Genomic DNA, 24,270 nt, shown 5'->3' with positions numbered 1-24,270 from the left:
ACGTAAACTTATAAAATAAGCATCTCAAGAGATAAATTACTTACTTTTTTTCGTGCTTTAAAAGATATATGATAATTGTTTAATAAAAAAACTAAGAAAAAATTGCTAAAATATTTCTGAAATTGCAATAACATACTGAATAACAAATTAAGATCAAATTGGGTAAACAATGAAAAAACTTCTCAGTCAGGAAGTCAAATTTAAATTGCTCTGTATAGCTGTATTTTTTTGGGTTGCAGATTAACCCACATGGTATTTCTTACAGCAAGTTTAATAGTAAATATTGTTTATACTAATTAACAAATGTAAAAATCTCTTATTTCATCTTGTAAACATTTCTACGAGTACCAGTTATCTATACGTTTCTGTCAGGAAGTCAAACTTAAATGCTCTGTATAGCTGTCTTTTTCTGGGTTGCAGATTAACCCACATGGTATTTCTTACTACAGGTTTAATAGTAAATATTGTTTGTACTAATTAACAAATGTAAAAATCTCTTATTTCATCTTGTAAACATTTCTACTAGTACCAGTTATCTATACATCTTCATAATTTCAAGTATCTTTTTGATTCTTCCGCGCAATAAAATAAAATGTAACATTAAGTTGGATAGACAAGACTACGTCACTTACGATTTTTTAGAGAGATACATGAATCTAATTTAAATCTTTTTTTTTTAATTTCCTTTTTTTCCAGGGAATGGTATGATGAATAATAAACTTTATCTATCAATCATTGGAGTCATTATACTGCTGATATCTCTCATAAGTATAATACGTGCAGGTAATGTAGATACTTTTTGTTATATATATTGAGTGATCACGATTGAACTAAAAAAAGATTAATTTGTTTATATTTACATATCATAAAACATTTCTAAAACATAAATGATTATGATTCTAAATGCTATCTCCATTATCAAGAAAAGATAGTGGAAGGAACAGCCTAATGCAACTGGCTTTTCGATAAAAACCCGTATTTTTCGTTTTACAATGAATGCATATATTAATCATTGTAAGATTCTAAATTTTCTATTAGTAACTAAGGGCAAAAACGAGAAGAGCAAAGCTTGCTGAAAATATTGGAAAAAAAGGGTATTCGGTGATATGGTCGATCAGAACATTTTTTTTTTGAATTACTGTAAATATATATATTTAAAATTTAAATGGAATAAAAATTAATACATATGTAAGATTCTTGAAATTTTGTAATGACTGACTTTTTTGTATAGCATTTAATAATGCTATAAATTTAAATAAAATAAGAAAAAGCTTATTTTAAAATATTCACAATTAAGAGAATTTTAAACGAAAAAATAGTTCCTATAACACTTCGACATGTTAAATTATTTTTTAAAAATGTACGAAAATGATAGAAATCGACCGATTAAGCTACAATTTGTATTTTGCTATGCAAAATTACATTCTTTAAAATGGTGTGAAAATTTGTAAACCTTTTCAAAACATTTTCCAACTATTGTTAAATAAAATAATAAATATTTACTCAAATGAAATTACTCCATGGAATTTATCTTTGGATAAACGAATTGTGAATTAAAAAGTTTAAATCCATTTAAGAAGTGAGATATTACTAAAAACGCAAAAAAATATAATTAACTTTAAGAAGTGTAAACTTTGGACCGCTCTCCTGATCAAACTATTGAGATCATATTTTCCAGATAGCGGCTATCCCCTATAGTTTAGGGTCAGAATCAGTCGAAATAAAAACATGTTTATTCAGAGTAATCAATCTTTTTGTGTCTGATTTCGTAAATTATATGGTTTGCACTAATTAATTAGCATATGTTAAACCACCCCTTGAACTACTAGGATTGAGTCCTAGAACGTGAAGATCTGATCAATCGAATCAAAAGTTTTAAATGGCAGCCCCCTTATTTTCTTGGCTCACTTACATAAAATGCTGGAAATTTTAATGTACTCTAACTAAAAAATGTGTCATTACAACACTGCATGAACCCAACATTGAAACAGACTTTGGGATCTATATAATAATCTACATATTTTCCTTGTTTCAGATTGTCCGTTACCAAGGAAAAAACTGGCTAATGGAAGAATTATATACCAAACAAAACTGGACTCAAACATAACTTCTGTTCCTGAAAATTACCGCCTCCGATTCAGATGCAATCATGGATACACACTTAGAGGTTCACAGACAATATTTTGCTTTTCAAACGAATGGACCGACACCAAGCCAAGTTGCTTAAGTATGACAATTTGAAAATTAAATAATTTCCTAACTTAACATACTGAAATAAATAGTTTAAAATCTACAATTTATTTTTGTACATTTAAGTATTAGCGTAATATTGACGTCATTGAATTTGAGTATTATGAAGTCTCAAGACCTCTTACTGTAGAGTGTGTTCTAAATTATAATTTGCAAAATAACCTTTGTCTCGGTACTTAACTCGGTACTTTAACACTTAACGTATGCACGGTGCACTGTTAGAAGAAATAGTAGAACAAATAGTAATAAAGAAAACAAATAGTAATAAAACAACTTAAAAAGAAATCAAATCAAAACAGCAAAAAACTCGAGTTCTCTCCTAATAGAGCAATCATGTCGCCTTTTTTAGCAATATATCTATTAGTAACTAAAACAAATTCTCACTTCAAACTCACCAAGATCTTAATAACATTAATATCTTATGAAAGGCAACAGATTTGAGCTTAGAAATATTATTATTTACTTCAACAAAATTATGTGTGGAAACATCGCCTCACACAATAAGCTGTAGAAAGCAGCTTTTAATTTTTTTAAAACCAGAAATCGTAAAAGTAATGAGATCGAGATTTGTTTTTTGTTTCTTTTTAATTTTATTATTATTATTTATTTATTTCATACATTTATATTGAAAACACCGTACATACTAATTTCAAAACCGTCGTTGAACAGACGACCCAATTTTGGGTTTGCGACTACTGATGTATAACTCCGTAGCCTTGTAATTTTGCTCCCAAACCAGAAGACAATGGAACTCCTGGATCAACTATTGGGAGAAAATTGCTTTCGTGGAAGACTTCTTGATGGAACTAACCAGCATTTGTGTTACACAGAGAGGAAAATCACGAAAACCTCCCACGATTAGCCCTAAGGCAAGGGAACTCTAACCCATGATCCGTCTACCACACACTTTTAGCCAGGTGCTGAATTCGTATCGACCGGCCATCGCTGGGATTCGAATCCGGTTCACCTCATTGTAAGGCGAACGCTCTATCCCCTGAGCACAGCTCCATCCATACTAAATGTCAAGCCTCGCAACAACATGAAATGCAATTTATATAAAATTTATTTCTGTTTCAGAAATGACTTGTGGTGCTCCCACATCAATTGAAAATGGTAGCTACAAAATCAATAGTGGTACTACAAACTTGCCAACGTTTGGCTCTACTGTTGAGTACTTCTGCGATGAGGGATTTGAAATGGTGAATTCCACTACTTCAATACTCACGTGTAGTTTATCTTCTCAAAAGAATAGTGCGGTGTGGGAAGGAGATATTCCAGGTTGTAAGGGTAAGTATCTGCCAACAATGACTTTTATATGAGTTAAAATATCTTTTTAAGACATAATTAATTTATAGAAAACTAAATTCTTGTTCTATAAAATCCTTATTAAACCTATGGCTCTGAGACATGGTGAACATCGACAAGATCTGGGAAGGCATTTTTGAGTACGTAAGAGCGGAAGATTTGAAGCGCTATTCTTGGAGATGTAAAAGAAAATATAAAACGGTACAATACTGATATATAGATACTATAAAAGACTTAAACACTATAAAACTTAACTAGCTGAATAGATTAAACTAGATTGATCGTGTGTTTAAAATTGAACTATTTAAATACAGTAAAAGGGCTCGTTTTGGTAAAGCCCTGGGGACACAGAGGAAAAGGACATCCAAGTTGCGATGGACAGGGGCAGTAGCAAGAGATTTTGGAATGCTAAAAAAGTTGAGAATTGGAGGACTATTTACATCCACAGAAAAACTTTTCAAACGATAGTCATGGCCCTTCCTAGGCAGTCGTGTTGTACTGATGAGGATTATAATCCTCATCGTACGCATTCATGCAATCGCAAAGAAGAAAATGAAAGGTAAATTTAATAAGTATCAAAACAAGTCATTGTGTAGTTACAGTAAAATATTCTTGCTCTTCTGTTTCTTAAAGATACCCTTAAAAATTTTGTTAATTGGGTATAATATAGCCTACGTCACAGGTTGTGTTGTTCCTACTAAATTTAACCCATGAACGGCATTTTCTGCGAGCCTAACTTCAAGCCACAAATAAACAAACGAAGTGTTCGATCGTTCAAATAGCTGCTCGCCAGATTTTATTGCATTATAAAGAAAAGTTATTGAAACTAAATACAACTAAATAAACAACAACAACAACTAAAACAAATAACAACTACTGATAACAATAACTAAATAAACAACAACTAAATTCCATTCGTTTAGCATTGCGTCATATGTTGTTCCTACTAAATCGAAGTAGTTGTGTTTTTTTCATATTATACCCAATTGAACAAAATATTTTAAACACATTTTTCTCCAAACAACCTTTTTGTCTAATTAAATTAGGTATAGATCCACAGCCTATGCATCTTTTATTTATTGTGAGTAGCAAATCGACTTTAGACATAGAAAATACATTTTACATTTAAATAATTTTAGTTGCTAGATTTTGTCCAGTTTCCAGTGTAAATTCTAAGAGTGTTTTATAAATTTTATTTATTTCCTTATTTATTTTGCAATATAATGATTATTTTAATATCTAAATTTTTTAAATGTAAGTCATGCATAAAATTACCTTAAAACCATCTAATTTTAAGGATTTTATTTCTCAAATTATTAATGCTCTTGTGCAAATTATAATTTAAATGCACTTTAAAAATTTTACGATTATCAGAAAAGGAATCGTGTCCCGATCCTGGTGTCTCAGCGGATGGTGAAAGGATTGCAAATTCCTTCTTTGTTGGCAGCGTTCTGGAATACTCCTGCAATGATGAGTTTGAGATTGTTGGAAAAGACAGAATCGAATGTTTACCGGGTGGCAGATGGAGTTCTCCAAGACCCCTCTGTCGACGTAAATATTTTTTATTCTAATATTTTATAATTACGTATTTTAATCATATATAAAAATGAAGATTCTGTTAATTTTCTAGTATAAAAATCCCCGAAAGAATAATTCTCTTAATTACTTTGCCGCTAACACGCAAATACACTTAAAAAAGTACCATGAATCGAAAGTACCGTGAATCACCAATGATATTGATATTTTGTAATTTACATAATTAATATTTATTATTTTTATAATTCGGTAATTTTAAAAAAGTCGTATTTTTAAAATTTAATTTGTTAGGAAATATTCGACTGATTTTGCTCAAATATTGTAATCTGCAGAGTAAAATTTCATTATTTAAAATGATGCAAAAATTTGTATTACCTTACAATTCAAAATTTTTTGACTGTTATTAAATAAAAGAATTTAAAAAAAATATTTACTAAGAGTTATTTTTTGCATTGAATTATATTTAATTATCTATCTATTAAATTAATATTGAGGGGTTCAAATTTTCGATTGCTCTACTGATAAAAACTATTGTGACCATATTTCCCAGATTGCGGCTACCCCCTATATCTTAAATGTCCGTCCAAATCCGTCAAAAAAAGTATACTTATCCAGAGAAAGTAAGTTTTTGCGTCTGATTTCGTAATTTATTTCGATGATTTCGTCTGCATTAATTAATTAGCATATTTGAGGCCATCCCTTCGAATTATTTAGAGTGAGCCTTAGAATGTAAAGATTCGATCATTAGATAAGAAGTTATTCATAGTCCGTTTTTATCCTCACACTGAACACTTAAAAAATACCCTGAATCGAAAGTACCGTGAAACGCCAATCATGTTGATATTCTGTAATTAACATAATCTTTTACTCTACGATTGGGAAATTTTTAAAAAAAATTTTTGACATCTCCTCAATTATGAAAACTTCACCATGCGCTTATAATTTTGAAATATCATACTGTTTAACTTGTACTATCCAAACCTCACCAAAAAATCCCAATTGATGGTTGATGTCCATCAATAATTATATCCCCTATTTAGGAAATAAATTTAGAATGTATATTTTTTATTTTACATTATCATTCCTTAACTGTAGAAACAATACGTATGGTACCGATGATGTTTGAAACCAGGCATTCTATATATTCTGACAAAATATAAGATGAGCAAAAATGTCATACGCTGCCTATCATTCATCATTTTCTTTATAAGAAAGGTACAAAATTTTAGTGATCAGCATATATAATTAAAAACCAGGCAGGAGTGTATGAACAATTGCCTGATATTAAGTTAATTCTTTTTCTAAAGGGCAATAGTCCGGTATTTCGTACACCGATGTTTTTAAAGAGCTATTTCCCAAGCATTCTATTCAATGATATTTCTTTTTTAAAGTAAAGAGAGAGATATTTCCCGGTATAAGACTTGCCGTTGTATGTAAGTAGAAGAGTTATTGTCCAGTTGTCCAATCACCAACGTTTTGTTATTTTAATTTTAAGGGTTAGGGTTCATAACTAATGTTTTCCTAATCAGATATTATTAATATTAACCAATTAAGCCGGTTAAATTGAAGCTTATGTTTCATAAGAAATCGAATTATCAAACAAAGAAGATGTTATTACAATTTGTTTGTCAACTTAACTATAATAATAATAAAAAAAGAAAGAAAGAAAAATAGAGAAAATAATAATGAGCCTTCTTCTCAGTATTTATATTCTCTAAACCAAAGAATATTACAACTTTTAAATTCCAAAATATCTTATCATAACCTGATTTAATACTTTGCCAAAAGAATATTCCAGGTATTAAATATAATGCTTAGATAAAGTACAATAATAATTTCAATTTTTCATAGTTTATTTAAAAACGTCAGACATTTTATAGAATGCCGGCGTTTCATACATTTCCGGTAATATATACATATAATTACATATTATTATTATTTATCATATATAGTGTGTAACTTTTCTAACCGTGTCTGTTGAATAATTATGATAGGAAGTATTATTAAATTTTCAGCTTTGAGTGATTATTGCGAATTGCCACCTGGTATTCCACATGGCGTACCTAAAGGTGAAAAAGAAGGCGATTACTATCGACCATATGACGAAATTGAGATAATATGTGAACTTGGCTATTCTTACAAGGGTGTATCACAGTTCATAATGTGCGAAGAAGAGGGACAATGGGAGGAAGAATTCGGAGAATGTACAGGTAAATATTAAAAAAAATCAACAATAAAAGAAATGTCTCAATATTTTAAATTAGTTCTTAGATCAAATCTTAAAAAATTTACCTTTATGCATAATGTTTTGTTTAATGCTGAAGTATATAAGTAATTTTAATTCATCTCATAATTATAGTATGTAAGAAAAGAAACTTTCAAAATTAATCGTAAAATTTAGTTTTTTTAATTTTATTTATTGAAAAACATGAGTAAACAAAGAAAACGATAATGGGATCAGGAGGTTATTGCATTGTCTCTTAGTTCATGAACTGTTGTTATAAACGGTTTTTTTTATCGATTTTAATTTTATCTAAGATAAATTTTGAAGCTAATGAATCTCCAAAGTTCAGTTCTGCATTTTCTTAAAGCTCTTTTTTACAAACACATGGAATGCTAAAACTCGTTTATGGAATACCCTATTTTACCATTAAAACAGATTTCAACATTTCGCTTCCATTTTTTTATTTTTTTTTATTAAAAGAAAGTAAGACTTTTCATTGAAAGGGCATAAAATAAATTTATTTTAATGAAACAAAATACCAAGTGGCTATTTTTTATAATTTACACTTTCTTTTCTCAGAATTAATTAAGAATGTTAATTTTTTGTCTCCATGAACGAAAATAGTGACACTGCTCCAACTAGGAATATAGAAATTCTAACTTCGAAACATTTTATGAAATGAATCAAACTAAAATCAAGTGAGTTAATTTTTAAATTAAAGAACTTAATGAACAGAACATATCACTAAACTGCATATGTCTAACTGAGAATAATAGTAAAATTTTCACACACAAAAAACTTATTTTGCCTTATAAAATATAAATTAAACAACAACAAAAATCAATATTTTTCAAATGAAGATAAGGTATGCTTTGGGCTACGTTTTGAATAAAGAACAAATAATCGCAAAAAATGATTAGACTACAGTTTCAATTCTATAAACAAAAACCAGCCTCGGTATCGAAACCCAAAACTACAGAAGAATGTACGTGACAAACAAGTTGCAGTCAGAGGGAAAAAAGTAATTTAACCAAAAGAGGGAGAGGAACAAACTTAAACAAAATAATAAAAGGAAATAAGAACCGCAACTATGGTATGTTCATCATATTATTTGTGCTTTATTCTCGTTTCTGAAATTTATTCAGTTATAGACTTTAAATTAAATAATAATTTTGATAAAAAGATTTCAACAATACAAATGATGTTTACATAAGACAAAATAACTCACAAGTAGGGTCCGTATAAACCTTATATTACCGCAATACTTACATCAAATACCTATATTTATAAGTATATTAGGTACCTGCTACTGCAATAACAGCAGTACCTATTACCAAAATTATACAAATTGAAGCAACATTGATTCTAATAATACTTTAGCATTTTTTTACAGCCTTCCCTAAACAGTGCAACATCGAGTTAAATTTCTATTAAAACTATTATCCCTTATAAACTACGCTTAAAATTAATAAATCTTTGCTTCATGAATATACTTAGTGAAAAATAAGTTGTGTATTTTTCTAGAGGTGTATTGTGATTTCCCCCCACCATTGGAAAACGGAAAGATCCCAGAAATCGAGACAATCAATGCTACAACTTTGCCATTCAATTTTGAAGTAACATACATTTGTGACAAAGGATATCGACTCATTGGTGACAGTTGGAGATTTTGTGATGCGAGAGGATGGTCCGGAAGTGAACCCCACTGTGAAGGTACAGTTAACAAGATTTATTTTCAAAAATTGTAAATAATTCCAAATAAAGATCCATCATAAAGTGTTGCCAATACTTTTAAAATACTTAATTGAACAAAAATAATGTTTTGAAAAGTAAAAATTAATTTTAAGAACCAGAAAATTGAACAAGAGTCTAAAATTAATACATTTTCAGCGAAATGTGCCTAAACGAACCATTTCAATACGTTTTTCATTAACACTGTGACGTATTTTTCTCACTAATTTTATTTACTTATTTATTCATTCATTTTTTTGCTCTTTCCGATGGTTTTGAAGACATCAATACAATAATCTATATTAGAATACTAGTCTAAGTACTAAATTATAATTCAAATACTAAATAATATTTAAAATACTAAAATATAGACATCTATATTAAAATACTAGTAACTCAATTGGAGTAAACACTTTCAGTTGAGAAAATTTAAAACTAGGCTATTTTTTTTAACTTGTAATGGTTATAGTCAGAATCAACTTCTTGAAGATGCATAATTTTTTTCATTTGAAATTAATTATATGCTTTCGTGATATAACATTTAAAAAAATTTCTATGTTTGCCCTAAAATGGGTAAGGAGATACCGCCGGCTAAAGACAGCTCGTCTATGTACTTCATGCTAATTCTACACACACAAAAAAAAATTACATTTAGGTATTAAAGCTTTCTTTCACACAATAGAAACTATAGAAGAAATAATTAAGTTTTTAATGAGAAAATTTACAATTTCCATTGAAAAGTAAATTTTCGAATGGAAATAACACTATTTTCTACAGAAAAATATCTATTAACGCATTATTCTAGACAAAAACTTTTTTTTCTCTGCTTAATCAAATAAGGTTGAAAAGAGTTTACGTCTGCTCTATTAAATATCGTAACTTGAAGAAATGGGGAAAGAACTTTAAATACGCGTTAAAAGCGTATGGTATACCATCAATAATGAAATAACCAACAGTCAAATAATCAATAATAAAGTAACAATATAAATTTTCAAATTGTATTTTACAGTAATTGTATTGTATTTTACATACCCTGAATAACTTTTGACATACTGATCTGATTTTTACGTACAACAAGTATTTAATCTTAAGTGTTCGAAAGAGTAATCTTGAGTGCAATAATTAATCAGTGCAGACTAAACTTTATTCTACGTAATCAAACAGCAAAACGTATTTTCTCTAAATAAATGTACCTTTTCGTTTCGACGGATTTTGATTCTTGATCCTCAAAACAGGTTGGATAGCCGCAATTTGGAAGATACAATCACCATAGTTGAGGCGGGAGAGCAAGCGAGGGTTTGGTTCCATTAATGTTAATTTCACTTTTTGCTATATCTGGAGTACTTTTTAAACCAGTGTTTCCCAAACTTAGGACTTTTGTGTACACTTTCTAAATTTTTCGTAACGCTGTGAGACACTATTAAAAAAATAAATATGTTTTTCACTATCAAAAAATTGCACAAAAGTAAAAAATCACAACTGGCTGTTGACACCACTAATTATTAACTGCTAACTCAGAAAAAAAAAATAGCCAATAGAAAAATATGTAATCGTAAATTTTCATGGCTAGCTTTGTTTTTTAAAAAAAAATGTTTCAAATTTTCGGTTGTTGCAAGATATTTCGCATAAGAACGCGTACCCCAAGCTTAACTGTTCCCGTATCCCTGGGGGTACGCGTACCACACTTTGGGAAACACTGTTTTAAACGAATCGGAAAATTTTTCAACGCAAGTATGAAATTCATTCGTCTGAAGATAATTTCATTAAAAAAAAATTTCTTAATAATTATTTATATCATTATTTTATTTAATAATAGTGGAAAATTGCTGAATTGGAATTTTTTAATGTAAATAAATTTTACATCATCTTAAAGTACGTAGTTTTAAATAACAAAAAACAAAATTTGAAAGGTATCTTCTCGAAATTCTTCGAAAAAGGTAATTCTCGAAATATCAAAAAAATTAAATATTAAAAACTTGATTTCTCAAGAATTATCATTTAATTAATCTCAAGAATCATTATTAATTAATCTCAAGAATAATTAATCTCAAGAATCATTTAATTAATTATTAGAAATTTAACGATATCGAAAAAATAATGAGACACTTTATTGATTTTTAGTCATCCACTGTCCCGATCCTGGTGTACCAAAACAGGGTACCCGAATTCTGGATGGTTTGAAAATAGGAGACAAAGTGATATTCAAATGCTTTACTGGATACGACTTGATTGGATCATTCGAGAGATACTGTATGCCGAATGGCCAGTGGAGTGGTGAACTTGCAAGATGTGATAATGAAAGTAAATGATGCTCAATATTCCACTACAATCTCTCTTTGTTCAGGTGCATTTTCTAAGGCTGGCAAATATTATGCAACAAAAAGTAAATTAATGCTTTAATGAATTGAATTAATATCCTTATCACCCTTTAAGATCGGATTGTACGAAAACTATTTCATCGTGATAGAAAACCAAGTTCTCTTTTGCACCCACATGCAGCACATAAAGCCATCGTTATTTCGTTCCAAACGGAAGTGTTTTTGACACGCGCCAAGTGTTTAAAAAAACCTGTGTTTATTTATTTGGGGGGGGGGGGACTGGAAGGTACAGTAAATGTTATTTTTTCTTAGGTCATTCTAAATACATTATTTCATATTGATAGACACGAGTTATTTTTGCCTACTGTAAGTTATTGATTTTTAAATCCTTATTAGGATTTAAATCAAGCAACTGTTATTCTTTTAATAGACGAAAATATCAAATTAGTTTCAACTTTTAATTCTTTAGCACTTTCCATCCATTGATTAAATGTTCAATACACAAGGTCGTTTTAGCGCTTAGTCTTAAACAAATAGGCCTTCTTTTCAAATTAAAGGCTATCCAGAAAATAATGGAAGATAAGTAATGTTATAATCTATATTAACTTCAATTTGAAAAATGTATTAGTTGGGGACATTTTTATGTATTTTTGAAGCAAATATACTGTCGAAACAAATAAATACTTAATGCAGATTCTCTGAACAGGCAATAAAAATGTCTGTGTTAAATTTCGGCAGGGTGACGTAACAGACAGAAATTAGTTCAGAATAGATGTGCAATTTCAATCTTAATTCCCATCAATGGAGAATAAGATTGTTAATTTTAAAGAGGTAGAATGATTTATTTCAATCTTTTGAATTATACTTTTAGAAACACTCTGTTCTGAAAAAAATGCTTAGAAAGTTATTTTATTCCTCTTAGAAAATTTAAATTTTAAAGAATGAAATTTATAGGTGAGTAAATTTCAAAACAAAACCACCATTTTACAGCCCAGATAAATTTTATTATAACTAACAGATATTTTATTCTAAGTAAATACTAGAATTTTTATCCTTTTCATTATTTGCAGTTTAATTAAACTAAGTTCTCTAAAAAGTTTTAGTAAATATATGGAATTTAAATTTGTAATGTATTTTTCTTTGTTTCTACCATTTACCAATATATTTCGAAATTCACATCTTTCCCAATCTGGTAAAAACCAGCAAAATTCTCACCACCAAACGAACATCTTTTGTTTAGATGTTATTTTATTTTGAGTTGCAAAACCTCTTTCATTTGTAACTGTGCAGTTATTGGCAGCGTTAGAGTAATGTCCTGAATTCAGAATCCATGAAATATGTACACACACACAATTGTCACCCTCTCTACATTCACTGATATTACTCACTGACTTATTTTCGACGGGAATATTTTTCTGCTCAAATGTTTTACTAAAAAAATTTTAATAGAAAGAAATATATAGCGATTTCTCTCTTCAAAGCTGAAAATTAATAAAAGTGGATACTCATGATTGTGACCACTATATTATATCGCAAGTTAAGAAAAAACCATTATCCTATGGAGAGAGTCTGTTTGCATCCAAGTGCACGCCAAATGGATGCCACCTCCCAGCGCGAACGTATTTCAACATAGCTAAGTCTTGAAACGAGTTGCACAGCCTCCTTTTTACTTGCTTCCTTATAAACAACAATAATCAATTAACAAGTAAGAAGAATTAATAAAAATGATATCTAAAAATCGTAGCAAATATGCGTTTTTCTGTTCGCATTTAAAGAAACTGATGAAAGAATAATAAAAATAGTTTTTTTGCAAACGACTTTCTTCAACAGCCATACAAATCTTTTATCCTACATTTTTTTAGCATGTCAGCATAATAAGCGCCATTTTTAGTGATCCAATCAAATGCAATGCTCTTGCAACGTCATATAGTTGTTCCTTTTCAAGAGCGAGTGTTCTTCGTTATACAAATATGTCGTCAAGTTTAGAATTCCAGTAAGACTACGAAACTATAACATTTGTTTAATAATTTCCACGATATATATCGTAAAAGAGAGCATGAATTAAATTTATGACTGACGTGTTTAACTTTTAAAAGCTCTTATATTGTTTTGAAAGCATATTTGCATAATTTGATAACGGAACTGTTTGCAGTCGTGGATGATTGCGCAAATCCTATATTGCAATGGTCTTTTCTTAACTTACAAAGGAGTACAGATCTTAATTTTTCATTCTTATCTCTAAAAGTCAAACAACTTAATCTCTACTAAAATATTAGAATAATAAAACGCAGTTTAGCATATAGAATTAAAATTCCATGTCATTAATCTAGTTATTCAAATAATATTTGCAATTTACTATATGTATTGAATCAAACATTTCTGAGAAGTTATTTTGCAGTATCAAGTAATAATAGACAATAACCGTTTCTTAAATGAATGTTTTTAATAAAGTTGTCGTGCTACTCTCCGACAAAGACAAGCAAAAAGTATTGTCTTCATACGGATTTTTCACAAATACTTATAAGACATTTTTTTATGCATTCACATTCGGTGCAAAGATATTTCAAGCATAGAGACATGTTTACAATTTTTTTTAATTCAAATATTCCCTATTTCTTTCTCTCTGCTTTTTCTGACATATTTTAAACTAGTATAACTATTATTCCCATCTTAGACAACTACTGTCCGGATCCTGGAATACCTATTAATGGAATGAAGAACAGTACTAATTATGACATGGGTGAAAGAATATGTTTTAGTTGTCAGTCAGGATATACTTTGTTAGGTACAGAAGTCAGAGAATGCTTGCCTCATAGGATTTGGTCTGGTAATGAAGCAAAATGTGTAGGTAAGTCTCTAAATATGCATGATTTTAAATGGTTAAAGAAAAAATATATGTATTCTATACTCATTATTACAACTATTCACTACTTTCTTCATGTTATAAAAACGCTATGTTAGTACAGACTATATTGTTTACAGTAAATAAGAACATTAGATGGGATCATTTATTTCATTAGTGAAATTAGTTCCAGCAAAATCTTACTTTAAGCACTTGATATGATATTAAAACATTGTCATCTAAAGGTAAGATTAATAATTTAATTGCGAAAAGGCTTTAAAAGTAAAGAAAAATACAAGCTAAAAAAGATGGGTTTTTTTTAAATCGAATTATGCAAATGTGAAAATAAAATGAGTCCTCAAAAAATTTAGAGAAATGTTACAAAAAAGGGAGAAAAAAAAACATTTATCCAGACATAACTACAACTATAAAATTCCTTATTATTAATCCTATTATAATCCTAAATCCTATTATTACAAACTTATAAAAAATGTCGTCATGATCATCATCATCATCAGTAGCTCGACAGTCCTCGGTGGACCCTAGCTTTCTCAAGAAGACTGCACCAGTCCTTTCTTCTGCTCGCCACGGCTTTCCAGTCTCTGACCTTGATTGTGGTAAAGTCCCTTTGGAGGCAATCCGCCCATCTCAGTCGGGGTCTGCCTCTCTTTCTAGCTCCAGTTGGCCTTGCCAAAAAGATTCTTTTAGTTGTTCTGTCATCATTCATTCTTACAATGTGTCCGGCCCATTTCATGCGCTGGATCTTATGGTACTTCAGAATGTCCGGTTCTCTGAATATCCTGTAGAGTTCAGGGTTAGTTCTCCTTCTCCACACTCCCTTGTCACACGCACCACCAAAAATGGACCGGAGTATCTTCCTCTCGAAAGCAGCGATGGTCCTCTCATCAGCTTGGGGCAAGGTCGAGGTTTCAGATGCGTAAGTGAGAACTGATCTTATTAGGCTTTTATATATTAGCAACTTGGTGTCTCTTTTAATGTTGTCAGATTTAAGGAATTTTCTTATGCCATAAAAGCACTTGTTGGCTGCAGTTACTCTCTTCCTTACTTCTGTGGAAATTGAGTTTTCGGAGTTGATTTCAGAGCCAAGGTAGGTGAAAGAGCTCACCTTTCCAAATTTATACTCTACAATCTCGATGTGCGTGGAGGTATCGGTATAGTTGATACATTGCATATGCTTTGTCTTACTCTGATTAATTGAGAGGTGCATTTTTTTGGCCTCTCTTTCCAGGTCCAGGAATGCCTGCTTTAGGTCTTTAGGGGTTCTTGCTATGATATCAATATCATCAGCATAGGCCATAATTTGAACAGATTTTGAGAAAATAGTTCCTCTAGTGTTAATTCCTGATGATCATCATTGAACTTTAAACAGAATGGATGACAAAGCAGAAACGATAATCTGCCAAACAAAACGTGAAAGCTGAAAAGTTAAAGTATTAAAACCACTTTATAGCATGCAATAATTTCAATTCGAATACATTTTTAGAATCCTCGTAAAAATGAAGTAATGCAATACTTTAGAGATTTGCAAATTAATATTTATGTGAGAAATTTTTTTCCTTCCAATTCTGACCACTTTAAAATGTAGTGTTTATGTCATTATAAGAGATCAAAATTGGGGATTGTTGACTTTCACCGGTGAATGTCTACACGCTTTTGTTATGTGTCAGAAATATATGCTACGTTTGATTTGATATTAATTTATTCATCAATATTTAAATATTTATTCGATATTTTAATATTCGATTAGAATAGATTAGAAAAAAAAATCAGTGACGAGAATACCGGAGAGGTGAGGATAATAACCGGTATTCACCTACCTAATGTTTTTAAGATTAAAAATTTTTGCTCAGGGATCCCTACGCCTACACTGATGCTTTTTTCAAAAAGTTAAGAGCTATTAACCCGGCATTGTAAATGCTGATATTCACTGGTGAAAGTCGACATTCTTAAGATTTCGTTCTTTATCCCTTTAACGTAGATGTGACACTAGTGTCCCAGAGTTTTTTTCTGACGCTCTAATAACAAGTAAAAATATATTTTGATATTTTTTAATAATAAAAAACAGTCTAATAGTTACTTTAAAATTTGTTAGATTATCGTAATTATATTTCCACTAAAATGTTAACTCCCAAAAAAGTAGTTTGAGAAATTGCTTTTTCGTACATGTTCAAACATTTATCAATAGTTGATTTTGTTAATTAAGGAAATTTCAATAATGAATAACTGTTTCAGATAGATCGAAATAACTCCAAATAAGTGCAAATTTAAAAAATCATTGTTTGAGAGTGAGCCGTGTTTGGAAGATTAAGACCTTTAACGCTAGAAAAAGACACCGGTGTTTCATGCTGTATTTCATAACCATAAATTATTAAAATGATAAATACAATATTTTTTGCTTATTAACGTAGAAAAAAAAATTCTGTAATAATATATTTGCGTTTATTAGGACCTTATGATTTCGACAACACTGCGAGAGTGAGTGACATTTTGATGACAGCTATTGCAGAGAAGGAAGAAGAACAAAAGCGAAAAACGAAAGAATATCGAAAAGTATTGTATTCTTCGTGGCACAATGGAACTGTACTACCACTCGGAAGAGTATTGGACCTCAATTTCCCTGGAAGGATAATTCTGTACTTTGCTTTTGATGTTTCCGGCAGTGTAGGTCAACATAATTTTCAAAAAAGTATTGAATTTGCAAAAGCAATCGTTAAAAGGGTAAGTTTCTACAGAAAACGTTCTTTTAGTTATTTCTGCCATCATCAAGATTCGAACCAAAGTTACGAGCAAAGGAAGAGAGCATTCTATCTACTAAGCAATATGATTCCACTTAAGTAACTTAGCATATCAGTCCACTTAAATTTCAGTACAAGTTCAATGCCCTGAATCGCTAGAAGCAGAAATAATTAAAATTAAAAAGTTTTCACTCGTGTTAGAAAAGTTGCAAAAGTGGAAATAAATTTATGTGTACAACTATACTTCGCAAAAAAAAAAAATTACACTGGAGTACCAACTAAAATACTGACGATATACATAGTATAAAACTATGGTTTAATACAGGGCTCGAAAAACCGCCCGTCCTCGGCGATCAAAAATTCCCCGCGGACAACAAATTTCTCGAATCCAGCGTCCGCGCGAACGGTCATTTTCCCGTTAATGTTCGTGATTCATTTTAAATTTTTGTTATCTAACAAGAGTCTAGCGCCTCACTTTTAAAATGACCCTCTAATCTCGAAATACAGCAACATGCTGCGCATGGTGGAATTGCTGTTTTCTCTGTCTGGGAGTACTGTAGCGGTTGAAAGGGGCTTTTCAGCAATGAACTTATAAAAAAACACATTACTTAGTGGTCTTAAACAAGAAGCGTTAAACGCATTTATGAACATCTACCTAAATGGAAAACCTCTTTCAGATTTCTGTGCAGAAACCTCTATAAATCTTTGGCTTGATTGTGGAACTGGCAAACGTCATATTTGATTCATTTAAAAAACGCAGTACCATCGGATAAATTGACATGATATTTGACAGATAACTTAACCTTTGTTATTTAAATTATTTCATCAAAAAAATAAATTATTTCATGATAGAAATACTAGGTTTTACTATTAGTAACCTTGTATTTCTCTTATTACTGTATAACGTAATCCTAGTATTTGTAATCCTAGTAACTACTAATTCATTGTGCAATTTATATAAATGTTTGTAATAAATAAGAGAAAATTATATTTTTATTTATTTAGAAGCGACGGGTTAGTTTCAAAGGAGGACGGGTACATTGTTGGACAAGCCGTCCTCGGGGACGGGTAAAATTTCTGAGTTTTTTCGAGCCCTGGTTTAATATCTCTCCCAATTTGATGTTGAACGATCCAAACAATTGTGTAAAGGAACACTTTATTTCAAGTAAACGTTAATGTTTTCATGTTCAATTTAAGGGGCGTATTTAAATTTAAACAACCTAAAGCGGAAAAAGATTACACCAAACTCATGCGCATTCACACAATAAATGAGTTATTTTCATTTTAGAAAACATCAACGTTTGCACTTATTTGGTTATTGCTAGTAGTTTGTTTACATCGAGTAAAAATTGGCATGAGTTTGTTGTTGTTTTTTAGCCGCTATATAAAATCCACTGAAACAAATGTTTAACGTTAAAATATTTATGTTTTTAGTTGTAGATAATTAAGGATAGGATTTAATGATAATTATATTTTAATTTTCAAATATCTGTACCTGTAATGAATAATTTTAAAATATTTTAATTTCCATCCGCTTAGGTTTTGGTGACCCTAGTTTGAATTCATATTATTATTCTCTTTGTGCTGTATTTATGCTTGATTAAAAAAAATTCAATTATTTTAAGAAATTTTGCAGATATACATCCTCTATTTATAATATTTTGCTTTGTATTATATCATAAAAATAACTTCATAGTTCATAGCTTTCAGGTGTATTATATCTTACTGTAATTATAAATTTTAGAGTTACTGAGCATCAAGTTCTGTCAGAAAACATTCTAAGTGTTTCACTATTTAAAAAATTATCCTCCTTTCTTGGTATAGTGAAACATCTAGGACCAAGAGTTATATGTTATGTTTTCTTGTATGTGGTGTTTCCACTTTATTTGCAACCATTTTTGGTGTAAAAATACGCGAAAATTTTTTACAGAGTATAATCATTAATATTAAGTGAAATAGTATGATATATGATATCAAATACATATGAGAGTGCATGCGCAGTTTCTTCAGAACATGCGTACATGAAACACACGTAAACATGTTCTGAAGTAATTACAATCGCCCACGACATAGGTACTACAGAACTGTGAAATTAAAGCTACTTTATAACATGTATAAATAAATGGATAAGAGCATTGAAAATAACTGGAAAAAAAATTCCGTCACCATTACCACGATTAAAGAGATTAAGCCCCAGAAAATATAGCATATGGCAAATATATATAGTCTCATGTCACACGAAAGAGAAACTTATTATGAATATTAATCTATATTTAAATATCTAATTAAAATCTATTTAAGTAATCTATTATTTTAACAATTTATTGTTTGTTTGTTTTCTTAATGAAAAATTGCAGCTTCAACGATATTTTATGAACATCCTGTACATTTATGTTTCAGATAGGCATTTCAGAAATCGGTGCTAGAGCAGGTGCTTTAACCTTCAGCTCAAAAGCTGAAACCCAATTCCTTCCACTTGAATACAAAACTACTGAACAAGTTTTAGATGCTTTAGACAAAGTTGATTATACAGGTAATTAAACAATGCCTGTTTTTAATATTATCAATAAAAAAACGCATTTGTATGATAAATAAGAAACTGGTATAAAGATAGCTAAAAAGGGCCCTCGCTAAGCATTCGCCACCTAGCCAAATGCGATAAAATCGTAATTTCAACAACAACAACAAAATTTTTTATTTAAGCGAAAATATTGGGGGATGATTTTTTCTACAATTTTTCCGAACAAATCCTGTATTTTCACTCTATTAGTTATATCCGTTAGATACATCGCATAACCAATTAGAATTAAGTCCCGATAATGTAAGTAACAAGAGAGATTATGTAAGCATGACACAAACTACCGTAAAATACAGATTACCGGGTCACGGGATATCACGTGACAAATTTTTTTCCAGTTTGTGTCAATAAAACTGATTATGAGGTAGCAAGATGCATATTATCATCCATATATTTTAGCAGATAATATATTTGATCGTGACAATTAACAATAACATATACAATAACGTGGCAATAACAAAGTTGTCTTATAAAAGGTTTTGCCTTATAAAACTGCTCTAGTCTAAGAAGCTATCAAAAATTAACCCAACTTTTTCTCATATCTTTTCCTCGATAATAAAACATCTACATTTTTCATCCTCTGTCCCATTCATTGTCTTTTTTACTTTTCCCCAACTGCAAAATAGCTTTTGATTTGAAGTTTTCTATGTTAAAATATCAATCATAAGAAATTGTTAAGATTTGCCTTTGGCTAAGAATTTTGAAATTTGGTTAATACTTCTGATATTTGGCTAATTTACTGGCTAATAATTGGAAATCTTTAACACAGGCCCTGAATAATATAAATATAAACATTACTGAGCGCATTTAAATTGCTCTTTATATATATGGGCAATAATATTTCTAGATTATAATTCATAATTCATATTTTCAGTCATGAAAATTTAGAGAATAACAAGGTCATACGCTTCATAATACTCCTATTCACACATTATAGAATGTTCTTCAGGTATTTCGTGCAATAAAGTGTACAAAAACAACAGTACACTTACGAATCATAAAATCAAGAATCTAAGAGCAAAGTCTCAAGTCGACTATCACATTATCATTTTAAAGTAATTCTAAAAGGTAAATTAAATCAACTATTAACGATACAATTTGTAACTCACAATTATCCATTAGGGTATGATTAAGGTAATTTTGTAACAGCTTATTATCATTTTAATAATGGTAACAGTTAATTGAGTAATGGAAATTTAGAAATCTAATCAAGCAAACTTTCTGAGTAAAGTAGTACTTATAAAAACAAGATAATCTTGGTAATTAAATATTTTGAAAGAATTGTAACAATTTTGCAATTCTTTAAAAAAAATCGAAATTTAAGAGAAAAACTATTAATCTATAAAACGAATTCCAATTCCTTTTTCATTCATTATTATACAATAGAAAAAAACTTTATTTTAAAAAAATGACATTTTCAGAAAAACGGAAACTTTCTTCTGAAAGGACCCAACCCCTTTTGAATCTCTCTTCAGTACGTTCCTATAATTGAGACATCACAATCAACTCACAGAACAACATTGAAATAATCCATGATCTCCAAACTGTTCAAATCCTTAAATAAAATTGCTTAAATTTTACCACCATCAAAAACTCAAGACTAAATTTCGACTAATGACAAATGTCCTAACTGTTCTCCAAAATCTTTTGCGGCACTCATTTTGTATGCAATTCAATATTTGGAACTCTTCAAGCTGTGTCGGTATCTTGTTGCGAATACGAGATATATTTTCAGTGCGTTTCTAATGATTGTTTTAATTCTCCAGGTGGAGGGACATCAGCAAGTTCCGCTTTAGCTCTTATCAGGGAAGAACTCATACCCCTAACCCAAGCTGTGCTTTCAAAAAGAGGACAGAAATCAGTTATATTTATCCTAACAGACGGTAAGCAAATTACATTGTGTTATAATCAATAACTTTTCACCAGAATCTGTTAGGTTTGCTACACGGGGAAAAAATAATTTGCTTATCAATGATTAGCTGAATGTAAAGCAAACAAGAATGCTGAAAGTAGGCTTAGGTAAGAGTGTTATTAGTATTAAAAAAATACCTCAATTAAGCACACAAATATCACGTTTTTAGCATCAAAGATTTAATTATTGTAACAGCGTTATCTTATGTTAAAACATTTTTGTAGGGTTATTGATATTTTTCAACCAGAATTATACTTACTAGAAACAATTAAATCAATGAAATTGTACTGCATAACATAAGAAAATTCTTATATGATTTTTATATCAAGCTAATGTTAAGTAAAAAGTATAACTATTACACAGTCTCTCTCTATACTCAAAAATAAAAATAGAAATATTTTTTTCGAAATTGCATTACGTCTTATTTCACGATTCCAGCAACTGTTCCGTGAGATGCTCCAATACTTACTCTATAATTTTAGGCCTCCATATATTATGCGTATCCAAAATATACAACTCTATGATCACTATCTTAATTTATATCTAAAATTGCGAAGCCGACTTCCATGATGTGGTATTTCAATCAATTAAGCTCATAAGAAGTTTTTAATGTTAGTCTAATTTAGAATCTGTCGCTTTAACAACCGAAAAAAAAGAAGCAAATACGGCCTAAGATTAAGCGCATTCAAAATAATCATCTCTATAACCCCTTATCTTAATTCACAGGTGTCTGAAGTTGCGCCAACTCCTATGAAATAGTATTTTAATCAATTAAGTACATAATATGTTTTAATATTAGTTTAATTTAGAATATGTCACTCAAGCAAACCTTTTTTTTTTTTTTTAAAGGCAAAGCTAATATGGGTGGTGATCCACAACAAGAAGCAGAGTTACTGAAAAGAGCAGGTGTCGAGATCTACTGCATCGGCATCACTAGTACAGTTCTACAAGACTCCTTGTATAAAATAGCGTCAGAAAATGAAGCTGGCTCTAAAGAGGAGTATGTTTTCATTCTACAGAATTACGCTACAATGGATTGGTTAATTCAACGTATCACAAACGGAACTATAGGTAAATAAAAAAAAGAAGTATCATCGAATCATTACTAAAATTATTATAAAATAATCATTGATTTTGCCTTATTTCTTTAAATATTTCATTTAATAGTGTGATTGCGTTGACGTAATAAACAGTATTTTTACGCTACACAAATATCATTATGTTAATAATGTTGTATATAATGTTATGTGATGCTGTGTTGCAGAGAAGTGTTAGTCCAATAATCTGTGTGTGCAGAGAGTTTTTAGTTTTAGATAACTCTGTAAGTACAGTATGCGTTGATTGTTTTCCCTTCACATTCGAATCAGAATTTCATATCAAAAATTTTTTCTGAACCTGCAATCACGAAAGATAGTTATAAAATCTTTTATCTTTTAACCCCACTACCGAGATAATTCAATGTCATACATAGTTAATTCAACATCATACATAGTTAATTCAACATCATACATAGTTAATTCAACATCATTTCGTCGATTGTTTATAATCTACAAAAATGAGAGGACATAACTTTAAAATAATTAACTGAGATATCAGCTCAAAATTTCGTATTTTCACTCAATGAACTTAACCAACTGTGGAAAAAAAATGATGAAAGATTTCCTTTCCCTTTAAGTGTTTAAGTATAAAATAAATAAATAAATAAAAACTAAAACTAAAATTAATTGACAAGAAAAAAAGTGTAGATCTTTCGGGAAAGTACAGTACAGTTTAAAATCCAGCAAAAAAAATATCTCTCTTCTGTTTCTCTTTTTTTTATGTTGCACTTAATTTGCAAAACCTTTTGACTTCGTTACCTTGAAAACGTAAAATCGTTTGAATTTGTCGCAAAAGAACCGCTTCCAGATTCTTTACCGTTAAATTGCACGTTCAGCTCGTTTGATTGAAATACATATTGTTTTCAATTGCCCCATAGATTATTCTCAGTGCGGAGTAGGATTGGAGAAGCTTGGTAAGCAAACTGGCAGAGGAAGAATTGTTGGAGGTCGCCGAGCTCCAGAACCTTGGCCATGGATGGCAGCTCTCTATTTTACAGAACAAGGTTTCCAATCAGAGGTATACTTTTTATTACATAAATTTAAACTGTTAAACCAGTACTAGGTGACTAAGTATCTACTCATATTTGGATTTTTTGCGGGTAAATAGCAAACTTCCTATTACGAATGCAAAGTGCCATAAATAGGATATATTTTTGTGTAAAGTTAGTTCTTAATATATTAAAATACTTTGTCTTCTAAGAATTAAAAAACGAAGGCAAAGCAATTTACCGCCTAAGGAGCAAGAGAAGAACAAAAAAGCTTTGGATAAATATGTGTTATGAAAATCCAAAACAAATTCAATACTGTGATTGGAAGGGGACTACTATGGAAGATGTCAAGTGCAAGCAAATTATATAAGTGATTGAAAAAAGTGCCAGATACTTAAATTGGCAAATGAAAGGGAGCTACATTTCGACAATATTAATTCAACGCGTAAGTTGAACGCTAAGAGGATTAAATAAAATGGTATATCATCTATACATAATAATAAAAGCGGCTGTGTGTGTGTGTGTCTGTAATCACAATATATCGCCCCAGAAGCCTCGCCCAGGCACGAAACTCGGCACATAATTGTGTTTTGACATAATGAAGAAGTATTTTTTTTCTTTTTCAAAAATTTGGATTAGTTATTTAGTTATCAGTCATTTTGTAAGTCTATGCTTTTCGTCTGCTTTTTCGTCTTCAAAGAGCCATATTCAAAAAACTATTAAAAAATGCAT

At 30.1% G+C, this 24,270-nt stretch overlaps 1 protein-coding gene across 1 annotated transcript in view; it reads left to right on the top strand.

Moving 5' to 3' along the window:
- The window catches only part of LOC107454561 (complement factor B-like), a 40,373-nt gene that overhangs the window by 2,451 nt on the left and 13,652 nt on the right, over positions 1–24,270 (top strand). The window contains exons 2-14 of the mRNA XM_016071795.4: positions 697–783; positions 2,036–2,227; positions 3,328–3,537; positions 4,930–5,106; positions 7,107–7,301; positions 8,840–9,028; positions 11,168–11,347; positions 14,039–14,212; positions 16,674–16,945; positions 19,363–19,495; positions 21,307–21,423; positions 22,302–22,523; positions 23,428–23,567. Coding sequence (XP_015927281.1) covers positions 705–783; positions 2,036–2,227; positions 3,328–3,537; positions 4,930–5,106; positions 7,107–7,301; positions 8,840–9,028; positions 11,168–11,347; positions 14,039–14,212; positions 16,674–16,945; positions 19,363–19,495; positions 21,307–21,423; positions 22,302–22,523; positions 23,428–23,567 — 2,280 coding nt within the window. The 5' untranslated portion in view covers positions 697–704. The remainder of the gene's footprint in view (positions 1–696; positions 784–2,035; positions 2,228–3,327; positions 3,538–4,929; positions 5,107–7,106; positions 7,302–8,839; positions 9,029–11,167; positions 11,348–14,038; positions 14,213–16,673; positions 16,946–19,362; positions 19,496–21,306; positions 21,424–22,301; positions 22,524–23,427; positions 23,568–24,270) is intronic.

Source organism: Parasteatoda tepidariorum, chromosome 2 (assembly GCF_043381705.1).
Source record: "Parasteatoda tepidariorum isolate YZ-2023 chromosome 2, CAS_Ptep_4.0, whole genome shotgun sequence".
Classification (NCBI taxonomy): Eukaryota; Metazoa; Arthropoda; class Arachnida; order Araneae; family Theridiidae; genus Parasteatoda; species Parasteatoda tepidariorum.
Note: the sequence above shows the minus strand (reverse complement) of the source record. Positions and strands in the feature narration are given on the sequence as shown.